At 41.6% G+C, this 21462-nt stretch overlaps 1 protein-coding gene across 9 annotated transcripts in view; it reads left to right on the top strand.

Moving 5' to 3' along the window:
* Positions 1-21462, top strand: part of PPP2R5C (protein phosphatase 2 regulatory subunit B'gamma) — a 138654-nt gene that overhangs the window by 80636 nt on the left and 36556 nt on the right. For all 9 annotated transcript variants that reach the window (XM_084869739.1, XM_084869736.1, XM_084869740.1 and 6 more), the window contains one exon: positions 3551-3750. In XM_084869739.1, coding sequence (XP_084725865.1) covers positions 3551-3750 — 200 coding nt within the window. The remainder of the gene's footprint in view (positions 1-3550; positions 3751-21462) is intronic.

Here is a 21462-nt window from a genome sequence, read left to right on the forward strand (position 1 = left end):
AAAAAAAAAATCTGCTCCAAGAGGTAATTGAAAAAGTTGGGTCAAATCTTACTGTCATGATTGATTATGTAAGAGTCAGGCAGTCTGGGATACCAAGCATGGAAGTATAACATACCAAGTATCAATCCTGGTTAGTTTCTCTCATTTGGTTCCCATCACATGGGTAATCGAAGGAATCAAGTACAGGTTATATTTTGTCATACCTCTTTACCTCCTTCGAAATTAGCAGTGGTAACTTATAAAGACTTTGTTTTTTAATTACAAAAATAACTGATTTATACTGTTAAAACATCAGAATACATTGAGGCTAAAAGCCTATTCTTTCACCACCTGCACTCCCCAGTGGTGCAATCCTATTAACAAAGCAGAAAGTAAGACTTTTCAGTACACTGACCAATAAGAAGCTAAATTAAGTGGCATTCAGAACACATATGGAAATATCTGACAGAGATTAGGGATGTTATTGTTGTTGTGCTCAATTTTACTATAATGATACAGATTTTTTTTTAAATAGTGAAATTGCAAAAATAGCCAAATGAGGTTTTAAAAAATAAAGAGAACCCATGAGATAATAATCAGAAACTTTTATAAACTATAAACAAAAATAGTACAGTAACATCTCCACTGTTTGGAACCCTGGAAGAATTTATATAATTTCTACAAATTTGATATTTTCTTGCCTTTTTTGAGGAATTTTAAATAGAAATTTTATGGGGGGAAAGGGGATTTTAATTTGCTCTTCTTAATTATAATGGATTTGTTTTCATGTTTTGGTGACAACTGAGTCATCTTTTTGAATGTCGGTTCTGTCCTGTGTTTAAAAGTGGCTGATGCTTTCAGGACCTTTTGGTGCATGTAAGACTTAGGTGCCTGGAATGACCCCAGCATCACCTTGCCTTCCGAAGCACTTGCGTTAGAATATATTGTACAGTCACGTCTGTGCTGTGCCACTTAGCGCTGTGGTGGCCGTGAGCAAGACATTTGGGCTCTCAGTGTGTGTGTGTGCTCTCATCTCCACGTGGTACGGTGGTGTCTGCCTGGCACTGTCCTTACAAGGTCCATGGAGTGTGCTTAGAGGACTCACCCGCCACTTCTTCAAAGCCACGCAGTGTCATGGGTTAAATACAGGCTTTCCTGCACTGTCAAGAACGTGAGAATACCCAAAGGTTCCAAATATACAAGCTGTGGCTACAGAATGAGCTCATAAGGTAATCCTGCAAACTGGAGGCTGAACAAAGTATAAAAGTGAGTGAGGGTTGAAGTCAGGCAAGGAGGCCATTCAGAAAATGAAAGCTTTTCATTGGAAAAGGCTGGATGTTTTAATGGTAAGAGACGCAAACATTGTAATGACGTTACTCAGTTAAAATGGTTGCATAATCACTGAGTGATTACAGTATTTACGAATCAAATTTTGATTCCCATGGTCTCCTAAGTATTCTGGAGGCCTTAATGCCTTTGCCCTGCTGCATGCAGTACAGGAAGCAAGGGAGCCAAAGTTTCCCCCAAAGTGGTTCAATTCAGGCAGAAAAACATCATAACCTGGCACCTGCCCTCCAAAAGCTTCTAGTTGGGGAAGATAGCTACCTGTTTAGAGCAACAGGAAGTGCTAAGTGGCCAGCTCAGAGTAACACATCCACTCTAACTTGGAATGAGGAGAGGCCTGTAGAAGAACTCTGAGCAGGAGGTGGACAGTTAGGGCTGGAAAGAGGAGCCAGAGGGCTCAATGGGAAAGAGGTGGTGGTCCCAGCGGGCACACCCTAGGGGCAGGCAGGTGTGGGCCAGTGGTCTGAGCACATTCCGTCTCAGGATCCCTTCACATTAGGAGAAAGTATATGGGACTCCACAAAGCTTTTGTGATGTGGGTGTAGCTACCAATAGTGACCACATTTGAAATTAAACTGCACAAAAATAATGAACAATTAGCATTATTCATTAATTATTACTAAAATGGCTTACCTATTGCATGTGAACAGAAATAATATACTGTTATGAAAATAGCCATGTTTTCTAAAACAACTCTAATGAGAGGGCGGCATTGTTTTATTTTTTTTCCAAATCTTCAATGCCTGGCTTCATAGGAGATAGCTGGATTCTCCTGGGTGCCTCTGAGTTCCGTTTTGGTTGAAGTGTAGGAAGGCATGACTGGGAAGAGGAGTATTTTAATAGTCTGCTCAGATTGTTGTGGATGTTTTCTTTGATATTACACCAAACTTAACAATGGGTAGTTTCCTGAAGGAACCTGCAATGTGGAATCTAAAACCATATTAATAAGTTGTCTGTACATTTCATCACATTAAAATCCAAAGGACTCTCTTGCTCTTTGAATGGCTCTTTTGTCCTTGAACGATATTGAAACACCATTTATTGATCCCTTGGAAAATATTGGTCACTGAGTTACATAAATCTTCTAAGACAGTTGGCAAATCATGGACAGATTTCAGTGCCTGTATCAATAAACCCCATTGTTAGTATCCCCCTGATCTCATCCTCACCCCGAGAAGCTGTCAACCTCGCCCTGGCAGATCGTTTTCCAAGCTTCCCGGAATTCTGGAAAGACATCCAGAGCTCCATTACTTTCCAACTCTACCTTGACCTGCTAGATCTATTTCTTAATCTTGTTTCATCCTAAGGATAAGTGAAACCAATGTGTAAATGCGTGGGAAGCTTTTAGGATGGCACCTGACCCAGGCAGCACTCAGTGACTGTGTTATTTGCACTTTTCTGTGTCGCTGCCATCATATGTAACGTGTTGACCAGAGCCCAAAAAGAGGAGTGGAAGGTCCTCTGTGGAGCGCCAGGGTGTAGGCTCCCGCTGGGTGTGCAGCAGCTCATCTGGACAAACTTCGGACTTCCCTGTAGCTTACAGCAGCAGCAGATCTGAGGGGACATCTTTCTTTTCTTTTTTCTTTTTTTAATATATTTTATTGATTTTTCACAGAGAGGAAGAGAGAGGGATAGAGAGTTAGAAACATCGATGAGAGAGAATAATTGACCAGTTGCCTCTTGCACACCCCCTATTGGGGATGTGCCCGCAACCAAGGTACATGCCCTTGACCGGAATCGAACCCGGGGCCCTTCAGTCCGCAGGCTGATGCTCTATCCACTGAGCCAAACCGGTTTTGGCTGAGGGGACATCTTTCGTGTGACCTTTTCTTACCTTGTCTGCACCTGTGACCAGCTGTCATGTTGGTGTGAGTGTCCCTGCCCCTCATTTGGCTCTTGTTCCCTTGCTCACATGGTGGTGACTGGTGCTCAGGTAATATTCAAATGAATGCATCTAGAGGGAATTTGTTTTGAACAGCACTCAACGTGGTTTTAGACGTAAGAAATATTGGAATTTTATATATGAAGCATACGATCTGAGCAGTGACTAGAGTGTTCTTTTTCTTTTCATTTATTTAAGGGCTGTTTAACCTCTGTTCACCTCATCCCACTTCTTTTTTCTTGAATATTTATTCAGACTAAAAATAGTAGAAACCTTAAAGTGTTTCGCAATAATTTGGGGTTAAACATTTTTTGCGATCAATATTCTTTGTTTTCTGCTTTTCAGATGTTCCTCCTGCTGAACAAGAGAAGCTTTTTATCCAGAAATTACGTCAGTGTTGTGTCCTCTTTGACTTTGTTTCCGATCCACTAAGCGACCTAAAGTGGAAGGAAGTAAAACGAGCTGCTTTAAGTGAGATGGTGGAATACATCACCCATAATCGGAATGTGATCACAGAGCCTATCTATCCGGAAGTGGTCCATATGGTAAGTGATTGCAGCTTAACCAGCGCGTCCTGACCCTGAGCTACACTAGGACTCTGACAACTTAGAATAAGCTGAGATACTGAAGCCTAACACAGCCCTTCCCACAAAAAGTCCTCCTGTTCCAGAGTTTGTGCTTCCACCTTGAAAAATGGAAATCTTTGCAACGTGCCCTGGATTATCGTGATGATATCAGTGAGGGAAATCGGGTGCCATCTAGGGACCCATTGAAGAGTTAAATTATTTAATCCTGCCAAAATCTGTTTGACTCAGTAGATAGAGCGTCAGCCTACGGACTGAAAGATCCCGGGTTCGATTCCGGTCAAGGGCATGTACCTTGGTTGCAGGCACATCCCCAAAAGGGGGTATGCAAGAGGCAGCTGATCGATGATTCTCTCTCATCAATTTTTCTAGCTCTCTATCCTTCTCTCTTCCTCTCTGTAAAAAATCAATAAAAAATATATTTTTAAAAATTATTTAATCCTTACAGTCACTTAATGGGATAGAAATGTAAGAATTTTTATTTCTACTTATTATCTTTAAATTTTGTGTGTGTTTTAATATAACCTTAATATAATAATGTCCATATATAATATAGAAGTAAACATGTTCTCCATGTACAGGAAAATTCTAGTGGTGGGTTCAGTGCAGATAGTGATGGGACCCAGCTGGTATCAGGATAGTCCATCCTGATTGGCTGAGCCAGCCTCCATCTGTCAGTGCCATGTCAAGACACATGGATCTCTGTCCTCCAGTGAACTCATGGCTGGTTTCATTCAGCCCCCACATCTCGGTCTCTGCTGTCTCCTACTTCACAGCCTGTTTCGGGTTCTTTGCATGCTCCCACTGTGACCTCAGTGGGTGCCACCTGGAAACATTTCATACGAGGCCTCAAGTTATTAAAACTTACTGTTTGCCACTGAACTCGTTTCTCATTCTTTTTGAATCTTTGATATTTTATCTGTCTTTGAAATTAGTACTCTTCAGTTATTGGGGAGTCCTTGTTAAGATAAAATTTTAAATTCTTAGTTTCATTGAACTCCTTACATTCAGAGATTCTTCTCCTCCCACCCCTGGCCCCCCGCCCAAAGCTGTATATTTCAGAATTGACTAGACCTGTTGACCTAAAATGTGTATATTCCTCACTTTTGTATGTTTGCTTTGGAAAAGAAGTTGAGAGTAATGTTCTTTTTGTAATTCACAATCTGTTATGTCAGGAATTGAGATCAATTTGATTATTTTAATATATTATTGTAAACTCTTTAAAGTTCCAAATTTACCAGTGTATTGTCAGACTAGGGCTGTGAAGGCCGAGTAAGTTCCTTCCCCAAACTCATACCTGAAGATTAGTCACAGGTACATATACTGAACGGTAAATACTCTAAAACCTTACCCATTTACAGTAAGGAAGATTGGGGAATATCTTTTTTTCTCTTATTAATTTCAATTTTCAATTACTTTGGAAGGCCTCCCAAATCACAAAGAAAAATCTCTGATATTTTCTCCTCATACTTCCATATTTTCTTGTTCACAGTACACTTCATAATCCTCCTGGAATTTTATTTTATTTTTTATAATACTGTGACTTTTTAAAATTTTTTTAACCTTTAACATTATTTGTGGTATGTAGCATACATACAAAAAGATAAATATAAATACATATATAATTTAAAGAATAACAAAATAAACATCCATGGACCTACCACCTGACTTAAGAAGCAAAATATTGCTAGGGCTATGAATATGCTTTTTTTTTTTTAAATTCTTTATTGTTTAATGTACTACATATAGTATTATATGTCTCCTTTATTCCCCATTGACCTCGCCTGGCCACCCCATTCTCCCAGCACATTCCCTCACCCCGCTAATGTCTGTGTCTATTGGTTATGCTTATATGCATGCATACAAGTCCTCATCCTCCCCTGCCTTCCCTCTGAAGTTTGACGGACTGTTCAATACTTCTCTGTCTCTGTATCTATTTTTGTTCATCAGTCAAAAGTGAGATCATGTAATACTTATCCTTCTCTGACTTGCTTATTTTGCTTAGCATAATGCTCTGCAGGTCTATCCATGCTGTTGCAAATGGTAAATGTTCTTTCTTTTACCGAAACCAGTTTGGCTCAGTGGATAGAGCGTCGGCCTGCGGACTGAAAGGTCCCAGGTTCGATTCCGGTCAAGGGCATGTACATTGGTTGCGGGGGTGTGCAGGAGCAAGTTCTTTCTTTTTTACAGCAGCATAACATTCCATTGTGTAGATGTACCACTGTTTTTAAATCCACTCATCTGCTGATGGGCACTTAGGCTGTTTCCAAATCTTAGCTATTGTAAATTGTGCTGCTATGAACATAGGGGTGTGTATGTCCTTTCTGATTGGTGTTTCTGATTTTTTGGGATATATTCCTAGGAGTGGGATCACTGGGTCAAATGGGAGGTTTCCTTTTTAATTTTTTGAGGAAAGTTCATACTGTTCTCCACAGTGGCTGCACCAGTCTCCATTCCCACCAGCAGTGTACGAGGGTTCCTTTTTCTCCGCATTCTGACCAGCACTTATTGTTTGTCAATTTGTTGATGATAGCCATTCTGACAGGTGTAAGAAGATACCTCATTGTCATTTTGATTTGCATCTCTCGGACGATTAGTGACTTTGAGCATGTTTTCATATTTCTCTTGGCATTCTGTTATGTCCACTTTCGAGAAGTGTCTAAGTCCTTTGCCCATTTTTTGATTGGATTGTTTATCTTCTTTTTGTTAAGATGTATGAGTTCCCTATAAATTTTGGAGATTAGGCCCTTACCGGATATAACATTGGCAAATATATTCTCCCATGCTTTGGATTTTTTTTTTTTAATGCTATAGGTAGGAATTAAACTTTATCATCTTCTAAAATAATTGAAAAATCATTCATCCCTACCCCATGTATTGAATTTTCCATTTCCCACATTGATTTACATTCTTTTAAATCAAATATATTAAATTTATTTTATTTTAAATAAAATTTATACATTATGTATTAAATTTGTAGACATATACATTTATCCTATGTTAAATCACATGTATGGAAAGTTTTTCTGTTCTTAAGGAGTCTTGGCTGTTAGCAGCCCAAGTCCCATCCTTAATGCAAGAGAGTAGATTCTGCAGAGAACAGGCTTGGCTGGCCTGGTTTAGATCAGGTGCCTGCCCTTCACCCAAGTTCAAACCCACCTGCTGCATCAGTCTGGCACTCACATTTCACGGGGGCAGTGTACATTAGTAGAACCATTTAGCGTAGTTAAGTCTTGAAAACTTTTAGTTTTTTTTTAATAATTTTTATCACTTGTTTTTTTATTCCCATTCCCACATGACATTTCCTAGATTAAATACTCCCCACTTCTCACCCTGTTAAAATCCTGTTCTAACACTAGATTATCTTCCTGCTGTCTTCACTGTGCTCCCGACCCTGAAATTCATGCTTGATTTCGGGGTTGAACAGTGTGCCCTCCACAGCACTCAGCAGACACTCAGTGGGCATCCCCCGTGGCCCAGGTGGTGAGGAAATGGAGCAGTGGACCAGATTTCTGCCTGCCCACAGCTTTGCTTCACATGGAAGACAGGCCGCAAGTGAGCCACCCTCAGTGCGTCACTCAGGTGAAGAAAGTAACGTGGGGAGAGGACACGCGTGCAAGATTGCCATGTCCGTGTGGGGGAAGCAGGGTGCAGAGAGAAACCTTGGGCAGGATAAATTGGATCATCACATGAAGATACGTGCTCGTGGCGTGCTTTTCTGTGTCACTGAGTGAGTGGGGACAGTTCCTTCTCCCCTCCCTGCCGTGACGAGGGAATGCAGGGGAGAGCGTGGCCTTTCTCTTTGGGGAGCTTCGGGGGTGGAATGAGGGATGGGCAGATAGGACTCAGGGTTTTACTTGCTGGTGGTGGTTTGCTCTACAGACAGAAGGCATGGATGCAAGGAGAGAGTGTGGTGGAGTGGTACCGGCAGTGGTTCTGATCCTCTCAGTAGAACTTGAGCATCCAGTAGGAGGCCTCTGTCCAGCTGCACCTGCACAGGCGTGCCTGGTGGAAGAGATGTGGGCCCCTCAGTTCCATTCACATACCTCAGTGTGCTCGCCACTGAAGCAGCACCTGCCAGGCTTGCTTGAAGGAGAGAGGGGGGAGCGGGTGGTGGGAAGAATGTGTGTGGTTTTGTTTTATAATAGTATTTTTATTTATTTTTTAATTTAAATTCTTTATTATTTAAAGTATTACATAAGCCTCCATTTTCCCCCATTGACCTCTCCCAGGCTCTCCTACCCCCCACCGCCGCAGCACATGCCCTCCCCCCACATCTGTGTCCATTGGTTATGCTCATATGCATGCATACAAGTCCTTGGTTGATGTCTTTTTGTAATAGTATTTTTAGATATTAATTTCCACTTTGAAGAATCCAAAGCTCTAAAGATATTATAATCCTTATACTTGCTTCTTACAAATATTAAACTGGAGTGCTATATATTTTTTTCAAATATATATCTTTATTGATTTCAAAGAGGAAGGGAAAGGAAGAGAGAGATAGAAACATCAATGATGAGAGGGAAACATTGATAACAACGTTTGATTTATCCATTCATCCGTTGATGAAGGGTATTTCTGCTGCTTGGCAGTTATGAATAATGTTGCTGTGAGCATTGGTCTACAAACTTTTGTTTGCAGATGTGTTTTCGTTTCTCTTGGGTATTTACCTAGGGGCGAACTGCTGGGTTACATGAACTCCGTGTGTTTAACCTTTTGAAGAACTGCCAGGCTGTTTTCCAAAGTGGCCGCACCAGTTTACAGTCCTCAGCAGTGTATGCGGGTTCCAGAGTCTCCACATCATCGCCAACACATGTTGTTGTCTGTGTTGATGTCTTTTTTATGACAGCGTCATGGTGGGTGTTTAGTGGTGTCTCACTGCTCTGGATTTGCACTTCCCTCATGACTGTGTATTTTTATATACTATAGACTTTGGCCCTGAAGTTTTACAGAACCTTACCGATCATCTAGCCTGACCCTTTTTCCAGGTTTAACAAATTTAGGTTCAGGGAGATGAGAATGGAAAAGAGCAATACCAGAGGCGAAACTCTTAACATCTGGATTCTCAGGCCTAAATTACACCAACTCCACTCTCTCTCCATTTCAGGCACTTTTAAAATATAACCCCCATCTGTTTTTCCCTAATTAGGTTATCTAATTCATCTGTTTTTCAGGCTTTCACACTTTTTTTGCTATTTTTGTTTACTTGTTAAACCTTACTAGAGGATATTTTTCCTTTGGTTTTTAGAGAGAGTTGAAGGAAGGGGGAGATACAGAGAGAGAGGAACGTGGATGTGAGAGAGACACATCAGTTGGTTACCTCCTGCGTGCATTCAGACTAGGGCCAGAATAGCCAGCCTGCAATCGAGGTATGTGCCCTTGACCGAAATCCAACCTGTGACCCTTCAGTCCACTGGCCAATGTTCTGTGCCAAACTGGCTAGGTGCTTTCATACTTTTTTTTTTTTTTTTTTTTTACAGTTAAAACACTGATAGCAAAACCAAGTAATAGCATACTCATTTTTTTTTTCCACAGAATACCAGTTTTACTTAAAAGGATGACTGACAGAGAAACTGCTTATTCAGAATTGAATAATTAGCAAGCATTTTCTCAAAAATAAAATGAGAGTGTCACTTTAAGGAAAATAACTGACAGTGTTTGTGTCCATGACCAATTAATTCAAGCTTTCCAATGAAAATTTGAATTTTGGGAAACTTTTATTCACTGATGCAAGCTTCCTGGTACCTCAGTTTTTCCTGTTGAGATTAGCAGCAACATGAATGAATGGGCTCTACATAATTCAGTGACCAGTATTTTCCAGATGAGCAATTAGTGATGTTACAAAGCCGGTTATGGGCCAGAGAGCCATTCAAATGCAAGACAAGACAAGTGTAAATCACAATTACCTTATGGGATTGAGTCCAGACCCTGGTTGATAAGGTTTCAGACTCCACATAACAGTGGGCCTTTCATAAACTACCACTTGTTGAGTTTTGGTGTAATATCAAGGACGTCTACAGGGCCCCCAGCTGGTGTGGCTCTTTGGTTGGGCATCATCCCATGCACCGAAGAGTCACCAGTTCAATTCCCAGTCAGGGTACATCCTTGTGTTATGGGTTTAATCCTCAGTGTGAGGCATGCAGGAGGCAGCCGATGAGTGTTTCTCCCCCTCTCTCCCTCTTGCTTCCTCTCTCTCTAAAATCAATAAAAACATTTTTTTAAAGATAGAGAATAGTCATTACTCTCCAAAAAAAGTGCTATATGCTACTCCTTTGCAGTCAGGCCTTTCCCTTCTCCATTATCCCCGACTACCATCCACCTGTTCTTCAGTTCTTTCATTTTGTCTTTTCCAAGATGTCATGTAAATGGACTTGTACTGAATGTAGCCTTTTAGTACAGAATGTAGCCTTCACTGATACCATATTGTCTTCATTATTGTCGCTTTATAGTAAATATTGAGGTAGGGTAGTGTGAATTCTCTCACTCTCTTCCAAAAATGTTTGTCTATTTTTAAATATTTTAACTTTCCATTTAAATTTTTTAAAATAAATCTTTATTCATATTATTACAAATGTTCCTCATTCCCCACCCCCCTTCATTGCTCCCCTCCACCAGGTTCCCACCCCATCCTCTGCCCTTTCCCCACTCCCCATTGTCCTCATCCATAGGTGCACAGTTTATGTTCAGTCTCTTCCCACACCTCCCACTCCCCTTTTCCCCGAGAATCGTCAGTTCACTACCCTTCCATACCTCTGATTCTATTATATTCAACAGTTAATATTGTTCAGATTTTTTTTAATTCCCTTGGTTTTTAGATTCACTTGTTGATAGTTACGTATTTGTTGTTCATAATTTTTATCTTTATTTTCTTTCTCTTCCGAAAGAACCCCCTTTAGCAATTCATATAATTCTGGTTTGGCAGTGATGAACTCCTTTAACTTTTTTTTATTAGTGAAGCTCTTTATCTGGCCTTCAATTCTGAGTGCTAGCTTTGCTGGGTAGAGTATTTTTGGCTGTAGGTTCTTGCTATTCATCACCTTGAATATTTCTTGCCATTCCCGTCTGGCCTGCAGGGTTTCTGTTGAGAAATCAGCTGACAATTGTATGGATGCTCCTTTCTTTATAGGTAACTACCTGCTTTGCTCTTGCTGCTTTTAATATTATCTCTTTGTCTTTTGCTCTTGGAATTTTAATTATGATGTGTCTTGGTGTGGTCCTCTTTGGATTCCTTTTATTTGGGGTTCTGTGCGCTACCTGGACTTGTAAGTCTAATTCTTTCACCAGGTGGGGGAAGTTTTCTGTCACTATTTCTTTCAGTATGTTTTCAGTATCTTGCTCTCTCTCTTCTTCTGGGGCCCCCATAATTCTGATGTTGGTTCACTTGAAGTTGTCCCAGAGGTTTCTTACACTATCTTCAACTTTCTGGATTCTCTTGTCTTCTTGCTTCTGCGGAGGAGTGTCTTCTGGCTTTTTATGTTCCAAATCTTTGACTTGATTCTTGCGATCTTCCATTCTGTTTTTAGGACTCTGTATAATATTTTTTATTTCAGACAATGTAATCTTTATTTCTAGTTGATCCCTTTTCATATCCTCATAGGCCTCATTTATTTTATTGGCCTTTTCTAGGAAATTCTTGAAAAACCTTATAAGTGTGGTTTTGAACTCTATATCCAGTCGCTTTTTGTCCTCCATTTCTTGCATTTGTGATCTGTTTCCTTGTCTCAGCATTTTCGCAGCTTCCCTTAAAAGTCTCTGTGTTCAGCATGGATGGGGCGGAGTTTCAGGGTGGAGCCTACAGCCTTGGCTTCCGTCAGCCCTGCCCTATGAGGTTCCTGAATCTCAGTGTTCCTTCGTTACTCGCTGCAAGCACCTCTGAGAGAAAGGTGCCCTCGAGTTTCACCCGCTACCAAACAGTCTAGGCTCTCCCCCTATGAGCCTGGAACTGGGGTTCAGTTCAGTTGGAAGTGGGGTTGGAAGTGGAGTTCAGAGCAGTCTGGAGCTTTTGTCTCCTTCCCGCTAGGACAATCCAGCGGCACAGTCAACCGTCCATTCTCTGCGCACAATGTACGCACCTCCGGAACTGCCTTTTGCCACTCCCCTGAGATTCCGCCTCACAGCCCAGGCTCTCTCTGTATGAGCCTGGGTCCCCAGGGTCTGGGGTTCAGTGCTGTCGGATCTGGGGTTCAGCACAGTCGGAGCTTTTATCTCCTTCCACTAGGGAACGGCAGGCAGGCACTAAGCCTCCCCCACCTCTTTGGCTCCGTCCTCTCCATGTGCGCAACATGTCTTCATACCTTAGGCTTTTACAGCTCCTCTTGATTTTTCTTCTGGTTTTCTCTTTCCTTCTCGTTATAGAATTTCCAGTCAATCGACTTTCCTGTAGTACTGATAATGTCCATTTTGTATTTTATTGAAATTGTTGTGTGAGGCTGCAGTTAGGTGTTTACCTATGCGGCCATCTTGGATTCTTCTCCAGTCTCCTCCATTTAAATTTTAGAACCAACTTGTCATTGTCTACAAAATAACCCATCAGGGGTTTTGATTGGATTGCATTGAACATGTAGATTTGGAGAGACTTGATAGCTTAGCAATATTGAACCTTTCAGTCCATGAGCACAGTATATCTTCCCATTTTGCTCTTCTTTGTTTTATAGTTTTCAGCATACAGATCCAACATGTATCTTTTTAGACTCATAAGTAAGTTTTGTTGTTGTTTTTTTGGGAGGTACTGTTGTAATTGAGGCTGTTTATTTTCTAATTCTAATTGTTTATTGTCTATTTTTTCTTGAAGTTCTAGCAGGGTTCATTTCATGTTATTTGGTATAAATATTAGTATTATTTATAAGTTGAATTAACTTCTTTATCATTATAAAATTATCTTCTTTATTCCCGGTAATATTATTTACTCCAAAATCTATTTTGTCTCATGTAACTATAGTCACTCCAGCTCTCCCTTGACTAGTGTTAGTGTTATATGTCCTTTTCCACATTTATTTTTTTTGGTTGAGTGTTGCCTTTTTTGCTTTTATAATCAGTCAGACAATCTTCACTTTTTTATAAGAGCATTTAAGCCATTTACTTTCATTGTGAGTATTCATGTGTTGAGTTGAAATCTACCATCTTGCTATATTTTTTTCTATTTGTCCCATTTGTTCTCGGTTCCTTTTTTCTTTTGTTCTGCTTTCTTTTAGGTCAGCTGAATACTCCTTATGGTTCCATTTTATCTCCTTTGTTGGCTTTTTAACTATAAGTATTATTGTTTGATCTCATTTATTTAATTTTTCTCAATTACATCTTTAATTTCCCTCAGGCATAACATACTATAATACTTCACATAGAATATAAGTTTACAACAGCACACTTCCATTTCTTCTCTCCCAGCCTTTTTGCTATTGTTGGCATACATTTTGCTTCTTCATATATTATAAACCCCACCACATATTAATTTTTATTTTTAAATAATTACCTCTTAAAGAGATATAAGTAATTTTTAAAATGTATTTTACTTCCCAGATACATACCTTTTCAGTGTTCTTTTATTTTTTAATATGTCTTTATTGATTTTAGAGAGAGAGGAAGAAGAGGGAAAGAAATATCAGTGAGAGATGGAAACCTCAGTCAGCTGCCTCTGGTGTTTCCCCTGCTGGGGATCAGGGCCACCCTCTGGGCACACGCTCTGACCAGAGATGAACCCACAGCTCCAGGCACATTGAACCAGCCACCTCTCAGTGCACAGGACGATGCTCCACCAACTGAGCAACACTGACCAGGGCTAGTTTTAGTTTCTTCACTCCGTTCTCTAAATCCAGAAATCCACCTGGTATTAGTTTTTCTTCTGCCTGAAGGACTTTCTTCAATATGTTCGAAAAGTCTTTTGCTTTTGATTTTGAAAGGTGTGCTTATGGAGTTGAGCGGGGCCTCTGCAATATCAGTGTTCTCTCTCTCTGCAGCTCTTCTCTCTGGGTCTTTGCCTTGCAAGTTCTTACCACCGTTGTTGTTTCTCCCTGTGCTGCAACCTGGAAGTTCCGTCCAGGCAGGAATCTGAGCAGTCGTAGGACTCACCACACTGTTTCCCAGTTCTCGGGGTCTCTATCCTTCACCTGAAAGCCAGGGTCTTGAAAGTCATAATTCCATTTATTTTTTCCAGGTTTTTGGTCAGGAAGTAGGCTAAATCCCATTCCTGTTACTCTTAAGTGTAAATCTCTATTTTATTTATAATAATCAGCACAATCTATGCTGCAATGACTCTAAAATATATACTGATCAAAGGCTACTTGTATAATTTGTAATTGCATAACTATACACATAGAGTATATGGTTAGGGACATAGCATGAAAATGGTTGGCTATACATGTATGACTGGGAAATCAGTACTTGAGCTCTGAAACTTCCCTTTTCAGTTTATTTATATAATGTAGGCTACACAATATAGTTTTGCTATTTTAAAGCATTCCTAAACTCTCTCACATTTTACTGCAAAAAAAAAAAAAATCAGAATATGTGCTAAAGCAAGTATGTTAGAGTGTAAATGTAAAATCTAACTGGTGGCTACTTAGCTATTCTCTATAAGATTAAACTTTTTTGATTGGTATTTTCATAACAAAATATTGAGGAATATGCATCATTCAGAATCTATGCATAACTAACCTTTGGTCCAGAGTAAATCACCTAAGAGAAACTTCCAAATTGAGTGTTATCTTTAACACTAATTGAATTAAATAAAAAGTACCTTAAGTCCTCAATGTCATCAGTAGGTTCCTAGAAACTAACTTTAAGTGAAATAATGTAGTATAACAAAACCAGTTATACCCTAGGCCTGTGGTCGGCAGAGTCTGGCTCTTCCACAAAATACCACGGCCTGGGAGAGTCTATTTTGAAGAAGTGGCGTTAGAAGAAGTTTAAGTTTAAAAAATTCGGCTCTCAAAAGAAATTTCAATCGTTGTACTGTTGATATTTGGCTCTGTTGACTAATGAGTTTGCCGACCACTGCCCTAGGCTAATGATATACGCAAGAGTTACATCACCAGGTTTTTAAATGAAGGCCCAAAACATTTCTAACATTAAATAATGAAATAAATGTGAGCTATACAGACACCTAAGAATGGTGAATAAAAAAGAGTCAGATAATTATTTTTCAACCCCCCAATTCCAGTTCAAAGTCACAGGTAGCTAGAGTTTCTCCTGGCTGCTCAGGGGACAAAGATGGGTCCACTCTGGATGCTCTCCCATCGCAGATGACCTCACACCCACTCACACTGGGACGGTGTAGACACAGCATTCACCTCCCATGCATAGCTTTGTGCTGCAGGAGGAAACCCATGCAGATCAGGGACACCAGGCACGCTCACAGACAATGGCTCTGGACAGGAAACGGTGTTGTTTTTACTCAAAAACACTGTGACAAAACAATGTGGGACAAAATGATGTTATTGAGGGAACTGCTATATTACAAGTCATTGCTTATCTTGTGTAAGTAATCTAATTTTAAACTCAAAAATTTAAATTAAAGTATATCCCTAACCGGTTTGGCTCAGTGGATAGAGCATCGGCCTGCGACTGAAGGGTCCCAGGTTCGATTCCAGTCAAGGGCATGTACCTTGGTTGCAGGCGCATCCCCAGGAGGGGGTGTGCAGGAGGCAGCTGAATCGATGTTTCTCTCTCATTGGTGTTTCTAATTCTCTATCCCTCTCCCTTCCTCTCTGTAAAGAAATCAGTAAAATATATTTTTTAAAAAAGAATGAACATACACATAATTATAAATGTCTAGCATATTTTCATGCTTATCTGAAGACTAAAGGCCCCGTGTACAGATTTGTGCACCGGTGGGGTCCCCCAACCAGGCCTGTAGGGATCAGACAGAAACCGGCTCTCCGATATCCCCCGAGGGGTCCCTGATTGCAAGAGGGTGGTTCTCAGGTGATGCACCTCGGAATCGGGTTCCCTTCTCTCTTCTCCCAATATTATGTCACTTTCTCTATCTGAATCACTTCCTTCATCTCACTTTACCCTAAGTTTGGTAATAACTGACCACTTGTGAGCATTTAGCTGCAAAATGCATTTATTTAGCTGCAAAATGAAATTATTTAGCAAACAGGATTTACTGAACCTAGAATCTAGTTGGCCTAGGGCAGAACTCTGCTTAATGTCAGGTTCCCGCCCAGCCCTTCCACCCAGGTGGAGTCCTGTGGCAGTGGGAACCTCCTTCTTCCCACCTGAGCTGCTCCTTAGCCTCCTTCCCCTCCCAGATTGCGAGAGAGCAGTTCTCCGTGATGCACCCCAGAATCAGGCACCCTCTTTTCTATTTCCAGGTGTATCACCTGAGATCTCCAGCTGCCAAGTCACCACAGCTTGGCAGCTCCTGCATTGAGTATCTGCCCCCAGGTGGTCAGAGCACGTCATAGCTACCCGTGTTTCCCCGAAAATAAGACATCCTGCGAAAATAAGACCTACTTACAGGTTTCCTTCTGAGTGAAATATAAGGCATCCCCCCGAAAATAAGTCCCCCCCTTGGCTAAACATGAGAGATTTGGTCCACTGATTCTGAAAGAAATGGAGTCACGAGAAATTCACCAGGAAATTCAGGAATTGTATTGTTATGATGATGTTCCAGAAGATGATGACATGATTGTCATTGAATAAATGAGTAAATTCTTGATACTGTAGGATTCACAGTTTGTCTGGTTTGCGTTGACAATTACCGTACTACCGTACCGTATACAGGTAATAAATTTCCTTTATTTTCATTTAACAATAAATGTGTACCGTATTCTTCTCCATGGAAAAATAAGACATCCCCTGAAAATAAGACCTAGCGCATCTTTGGGAGCAAAAATTAATATAAGACACTGTCTTATTTTCGGGGAAACAGGGTATTAGTTGGATGGTCAAACAGTTGCTTAGGCTTTTATATAAGTAGTAGTATTGTTCTTTTAGTTGTGAAGTAGTCATAAATTTAAAATAGTCTTTGTTTTAAAAAAATGAGACTAAATTTTCTTTAATAGGTTTTAGGAGTTTTTTATTTGTAGGTTTTTTGTTTGTTTTTAACATATTTTATTGATTTTTTTACAGAGAGGAAGGGAGAGAGATAGAAACATCAATGAGAGAGAAACATGGATCAGCTGCCTCCTGCACACCCCCCACTGGAGATGTGCCCACAGCCAAGGTACATGCCCTTGATCGGAATCGAACCTGGACCTTTCAGTCCTCAGGCTGATGCTCTATCCACTGAGCTAAACCAGTTTCTGCTATTTGTAGGTTTTTTATTTCCACTATATATATATATATGCATATGTGTAAATATATGTGTGTGTGTGTGTGTGTGTGTGTGTATATATACACATACATACACACACATACATACATACATACACTAGTGGTCTGGTGTATGAATTTGTGCACATTGAAAGAAATTTAATTAGAAGAAATATTTTAATATCGCTATTCGCTTATTCTCAATAATAGAAGTGTCAACCAAATTCACGATCAACAATGACAGATTGAAATATACATGTTCGATTGGCACTAGTGATATGTATATACACACACACACACACACACACACACACACACGTAGTGGCCTGGTGTACGAAATTCGTATACATTAAAAGGGAATTAATTAGAGGAAATATTTTAATATTGCTATTTGCCCTTTATAATAGAAGTGCCAGAGATGAAAGAAAATGAGTAAAATGTATATGAAAATCTTTCCCCTGTCAGAGTCTGGGACATGCCACAGGACCCAGAGTCAAGTCCTCCCCACCCACACACACATAGGGCAAGATCCAGACCTGGCCGGCCCCACCTCCATGAAGCCCCACCAGGAAAGGGCGCAGCGTGAGATCCTCCGGCCCAGTGCCAGGTGGGGGCTCAGCCTCAGGTCCTCAGACCCGTTGCTGGGGCAGGGGGCACGGCCTGAGATCCCTGACCCGGGCTAGGGCAGGGGGCATGCCTGAATTTCCCCGCCCCAGCTCAGTACCACTCAACCTCAGGTCCCTGCTGATTGCTCATTACGGGAACCCCTCCTCCACTGTGGGTGCAGCCACCTTGTGTTATGGGAACCCAGCCTCTGCTTTGCACACCGTCATCTTGTGATGGCACGAGGATCAATTTGCATATTATCTCTTTATACTGTTGAATAAACTTGCTTTATTAGACCTGCTTTCTGATTTAGCTAAACTTTTTCCATCCCAGTGAAACACCCCAACTTCTCTTTCAGATAATTGTTAGCAACACAGCAGTAAATGTCAACATGAAGCAGATTATTATTGTAGATCACACAGGGAGAACAAGGGTAAAATATTTAACTACAGCAGTGTTTAACTATATTCTGTGCAGGAAGAAAACCTGGAGTCATTTTCAAGGTCCACCATTTCTTCCTTTCAGTCTTGTCAAGTTTCTAAATCTCCATTCTCCCAGCTAATGAAAAGAAAATAGGATTCTGCTGAGTCTCTTATCTACCTACTTCAGAAATTCTGTGAGGATCAAATGAGATGAGGCATGGGAAAATGCTTCACAGACATTTGGTTAAAGTGTAAAATGTTTCCACCTGGCTGGGCTAACAAAACTCCAAGGAGGCTAGTGACTAAGGAGAGGAAGCAGGACATTGATATACGATATCATTACCCAATGCCCACAGCCACCATTTCCAGGCTGGGCTGGGATGTGGGCTGCATTTTGTGCCATGGGGTCTCAGCAGCATTGGCTGCAATTTGGTGAGGTGTTGCATCAGGGTGGTGGCAGGGCCTGTGTCCCACTTGGGAGAAGCCAATTGTTGCTTTGTGGGTGCAAGTCTGTGGTGCTGTTTATTGTTAAACTGGAGGCCCAGTGCACGAAATTTGTGCACAGAGAGGGGGTCCCCTCAGCCCAGCCTGCACCCTCTCCAATCTGGGACCCCTCAGGGATGACTGACTGCCAGTTTAGGCCCGATCCAGTTGGACATCCCTCTCACAATCTGGGACCACTGGTTCTTAACTGCTCACTTGCCTGCCTGCTTGATCACCCCTAACTGCCCCCCATGCTGGCCTAGTTGCCCCCAACTGTCCCACCCCCGCTAGCCTGGTCGCTCCTTACTACCCCTCCTGCCAGCCTTATTGCCCCACATAGCCTGCTGCTCAGTTGTTTGGTCGCCTATCACTAACCCCCAGCTGCCGGCCTGGTTGCCCCATGCAGCCTGCTGCTTGGTCGTTTGTTCGCCCCTCACTAATCCCCTTGCCGGCCAGGTAACCCCATGCAGCCTGTTCAGTCATTTGTTTGGTTGTGATGGACCCTTAGGCTTTTCTATATATAGATGGCCTGTTGCTAGGGAGAGGAAGCTGGGGGTTGCTACTTGATGTCATTACCTGGCACTCACAGCCACTGTTTCCAGGCTGGACTGGGCTGTGGGCCGCATTTTGCGTCATGAATTCTCGGCAGCATTAGCTGCAATTTGGTGTGCTGTCACTCTGGGGTAGTGGCAGGGCCTGGTCCCACTTGGGGAAAGCTGAGTGTTGCTTTGTGAGCACCAGGTCCCAGTGTCATTTCTCTATTAATGGCCAGTGTGCATCATGGCAGCTCCTGTGTTGAGCATCTGCCCCTGGTGATCAGTGCACGTTATAGTGACTGGTTGGATGGTCGGACACTTAGCATATTAGCCAGATAGATAGATAGATAGATAGATAGATAGATAGATAGATATTTTTATTGATTTCAGAGAGGGACAGAGAAATAGAAACATCAATGATGAGAAAGAATAATTGATCAACTATCTCCTGCACACCTCCCACTGGGGATCAAGCTCACAGCCTGGGCATGTGCCCTTGACCAGAATCAAACCAGAGACCCTTCAGTCTGCAGGCCAATGCCTGTCCACTGAGCAAAACTGGCGAGGGCTCCACAATATCTTTAACTCTTACTCGAGAACATAGTTGAAGATTATAAAAATAAGCTATTCAAAATAAGAATTTAATAATAATTCTTTTTTAAATATCACATTCTGGCATCTACTTGGAGATAAACTATGTGATTTGATGCTCTTGCCCAGTAATTTGTTGTGAAACAGACCAATCAGAAATTGGCTATGTTGCTTAACCCCCCGTTTACTGAGTGCTCGTCTGTGCCACTCGGGCAGTGTGATGACCTGGGAGGTCGCACTGGAGAAAGACGTGAAACCACGAATGACCCAGCCATACGGTTATATTTGAGACAAATATCAGGAAGAAAATGCACTGCATGACAGGTGAGCTTAAAGTCAGAGATCCAGTTACATCTGGGCCCGGGAAGGGCTCCCTGATGAGCGAGCATTGCCTGCGACTGGGGTCTCGGGTGTCGGCGGGAAGTGGTCACGGGTTTTAGTGATTATGTGGCATTGCAGTTAATACGGTGGGTGGCAGCAGGTATTGAGGACCTCGAGAGTGACGCCCAGCTGCAGGTGCTGGAGAGTAGGGAGGGAGTGAAGTGTGGCACGTGTCCTCAGGGTGACAGCTGAACTTGGCCGGGAATGCAGATTTGGACTAAGTTTACAACTAAGAGACAGTCTCTCTCTCTCTCTTTAAGGTTGCTGCTAAGACTTTATTATCCACCTAAAGTTTAAATTACATCCTTTGAGTTCATTAAAAAACCTCAATAAGAATTGTGTTTAAGCCTAAACTGGTTTGGCTCAGTGGATAGAGCGTCGGTCTGCAGACTGAAAGGTCCCAGGTTGATTCTGGTCAAGGGCATGTACACTGGTTGCGGGCACATCCCTGTTAGGGAGTGTGCAGGAGGCAGCTGGTCGATGTTTCTCTCTCATTGATGTTTCTAGCTCTCTCTCCCTCTTTCTCTCCCTTCCTCTCTGTAAAAAATCTATAAAATATATTTAAAAAGAAGAAGAAGAAAAGAAAAAGAATTGTGTTTACGATGGTATTTGGTATATGAGCTACCTCATGGGGAAGCGGCATCCCCCGTCCTAGAGAATGGCCAGTCCCGTCCCCAGGCAGGGGGCTCTTCGGTGCCCAGCACCAGGGTTGGTAACTAACTGGCCATTGTAGTGGCGTGTACCTGGATATTCCTATCGGCTATGTTTTCATGTTGCTTATTAGAGATGAGGTTGTTGCCATTAGGTTTGTATTTTTAGTTTTTGTTTGGTTTGCATCCGTGGCCCTGCTGAGATATTCTGTCTGTTACCTCTGTTGGTTTTTACACATACATTGTACTATTTATAAGTAAATATAACTTTTTATTTTAAAAAATTGTAGATGTGCTTCCACTGCCCCTCCACCTCCCCCCCCCCCCCCCCCGCCCCAAATGTGTCTCTTAGCAACCTGACTCGGAGCTTAGAATTTCTATTACTGGAGGAAGAGTGTCTGGAGGAACTATAATTTGGCCTTTGGTGAACTCACCTTTATAAATCCTGCTCACATGCATAAAACAGCATCGCTATCATAGCCTTGTGGTTGTGAACAAAGAACTGAATAAGCAACCTTTCCTTCCTCGTCATCTCTGAAATTAGATTAGCAGTGTTCTCTGGAGTGAATCCCTTTATAGCTTACACCTCTACCTGTCCCCTGTGCTGCAGTGACCTCTGATCTGAATGTGTTAGTACTTCCCCTGGTAGTGACTGTTACAGTGATAGAAAGGCTTTTTGATACAACAGAATCATGAGGGTTTTCCATAATTCGGTTGCATCTAATTCAGTAAATGTAGCAATTTGGTACTGAT

The sequence above is a fragment of the Pipistrellus hanaki genome (genome assembly GCF_964339955.1).
Source record: "Pipistrellus hanaki genome assembly, chromosome: 1".
Classification (NCBI taxonomy): domain Eukaryota; kingdom Metazoa; phylum Chordata; class Mammalia; order Chiroptera; family Vespertilionidae; genus Pipistrellus; species Pipistrellus hanaki.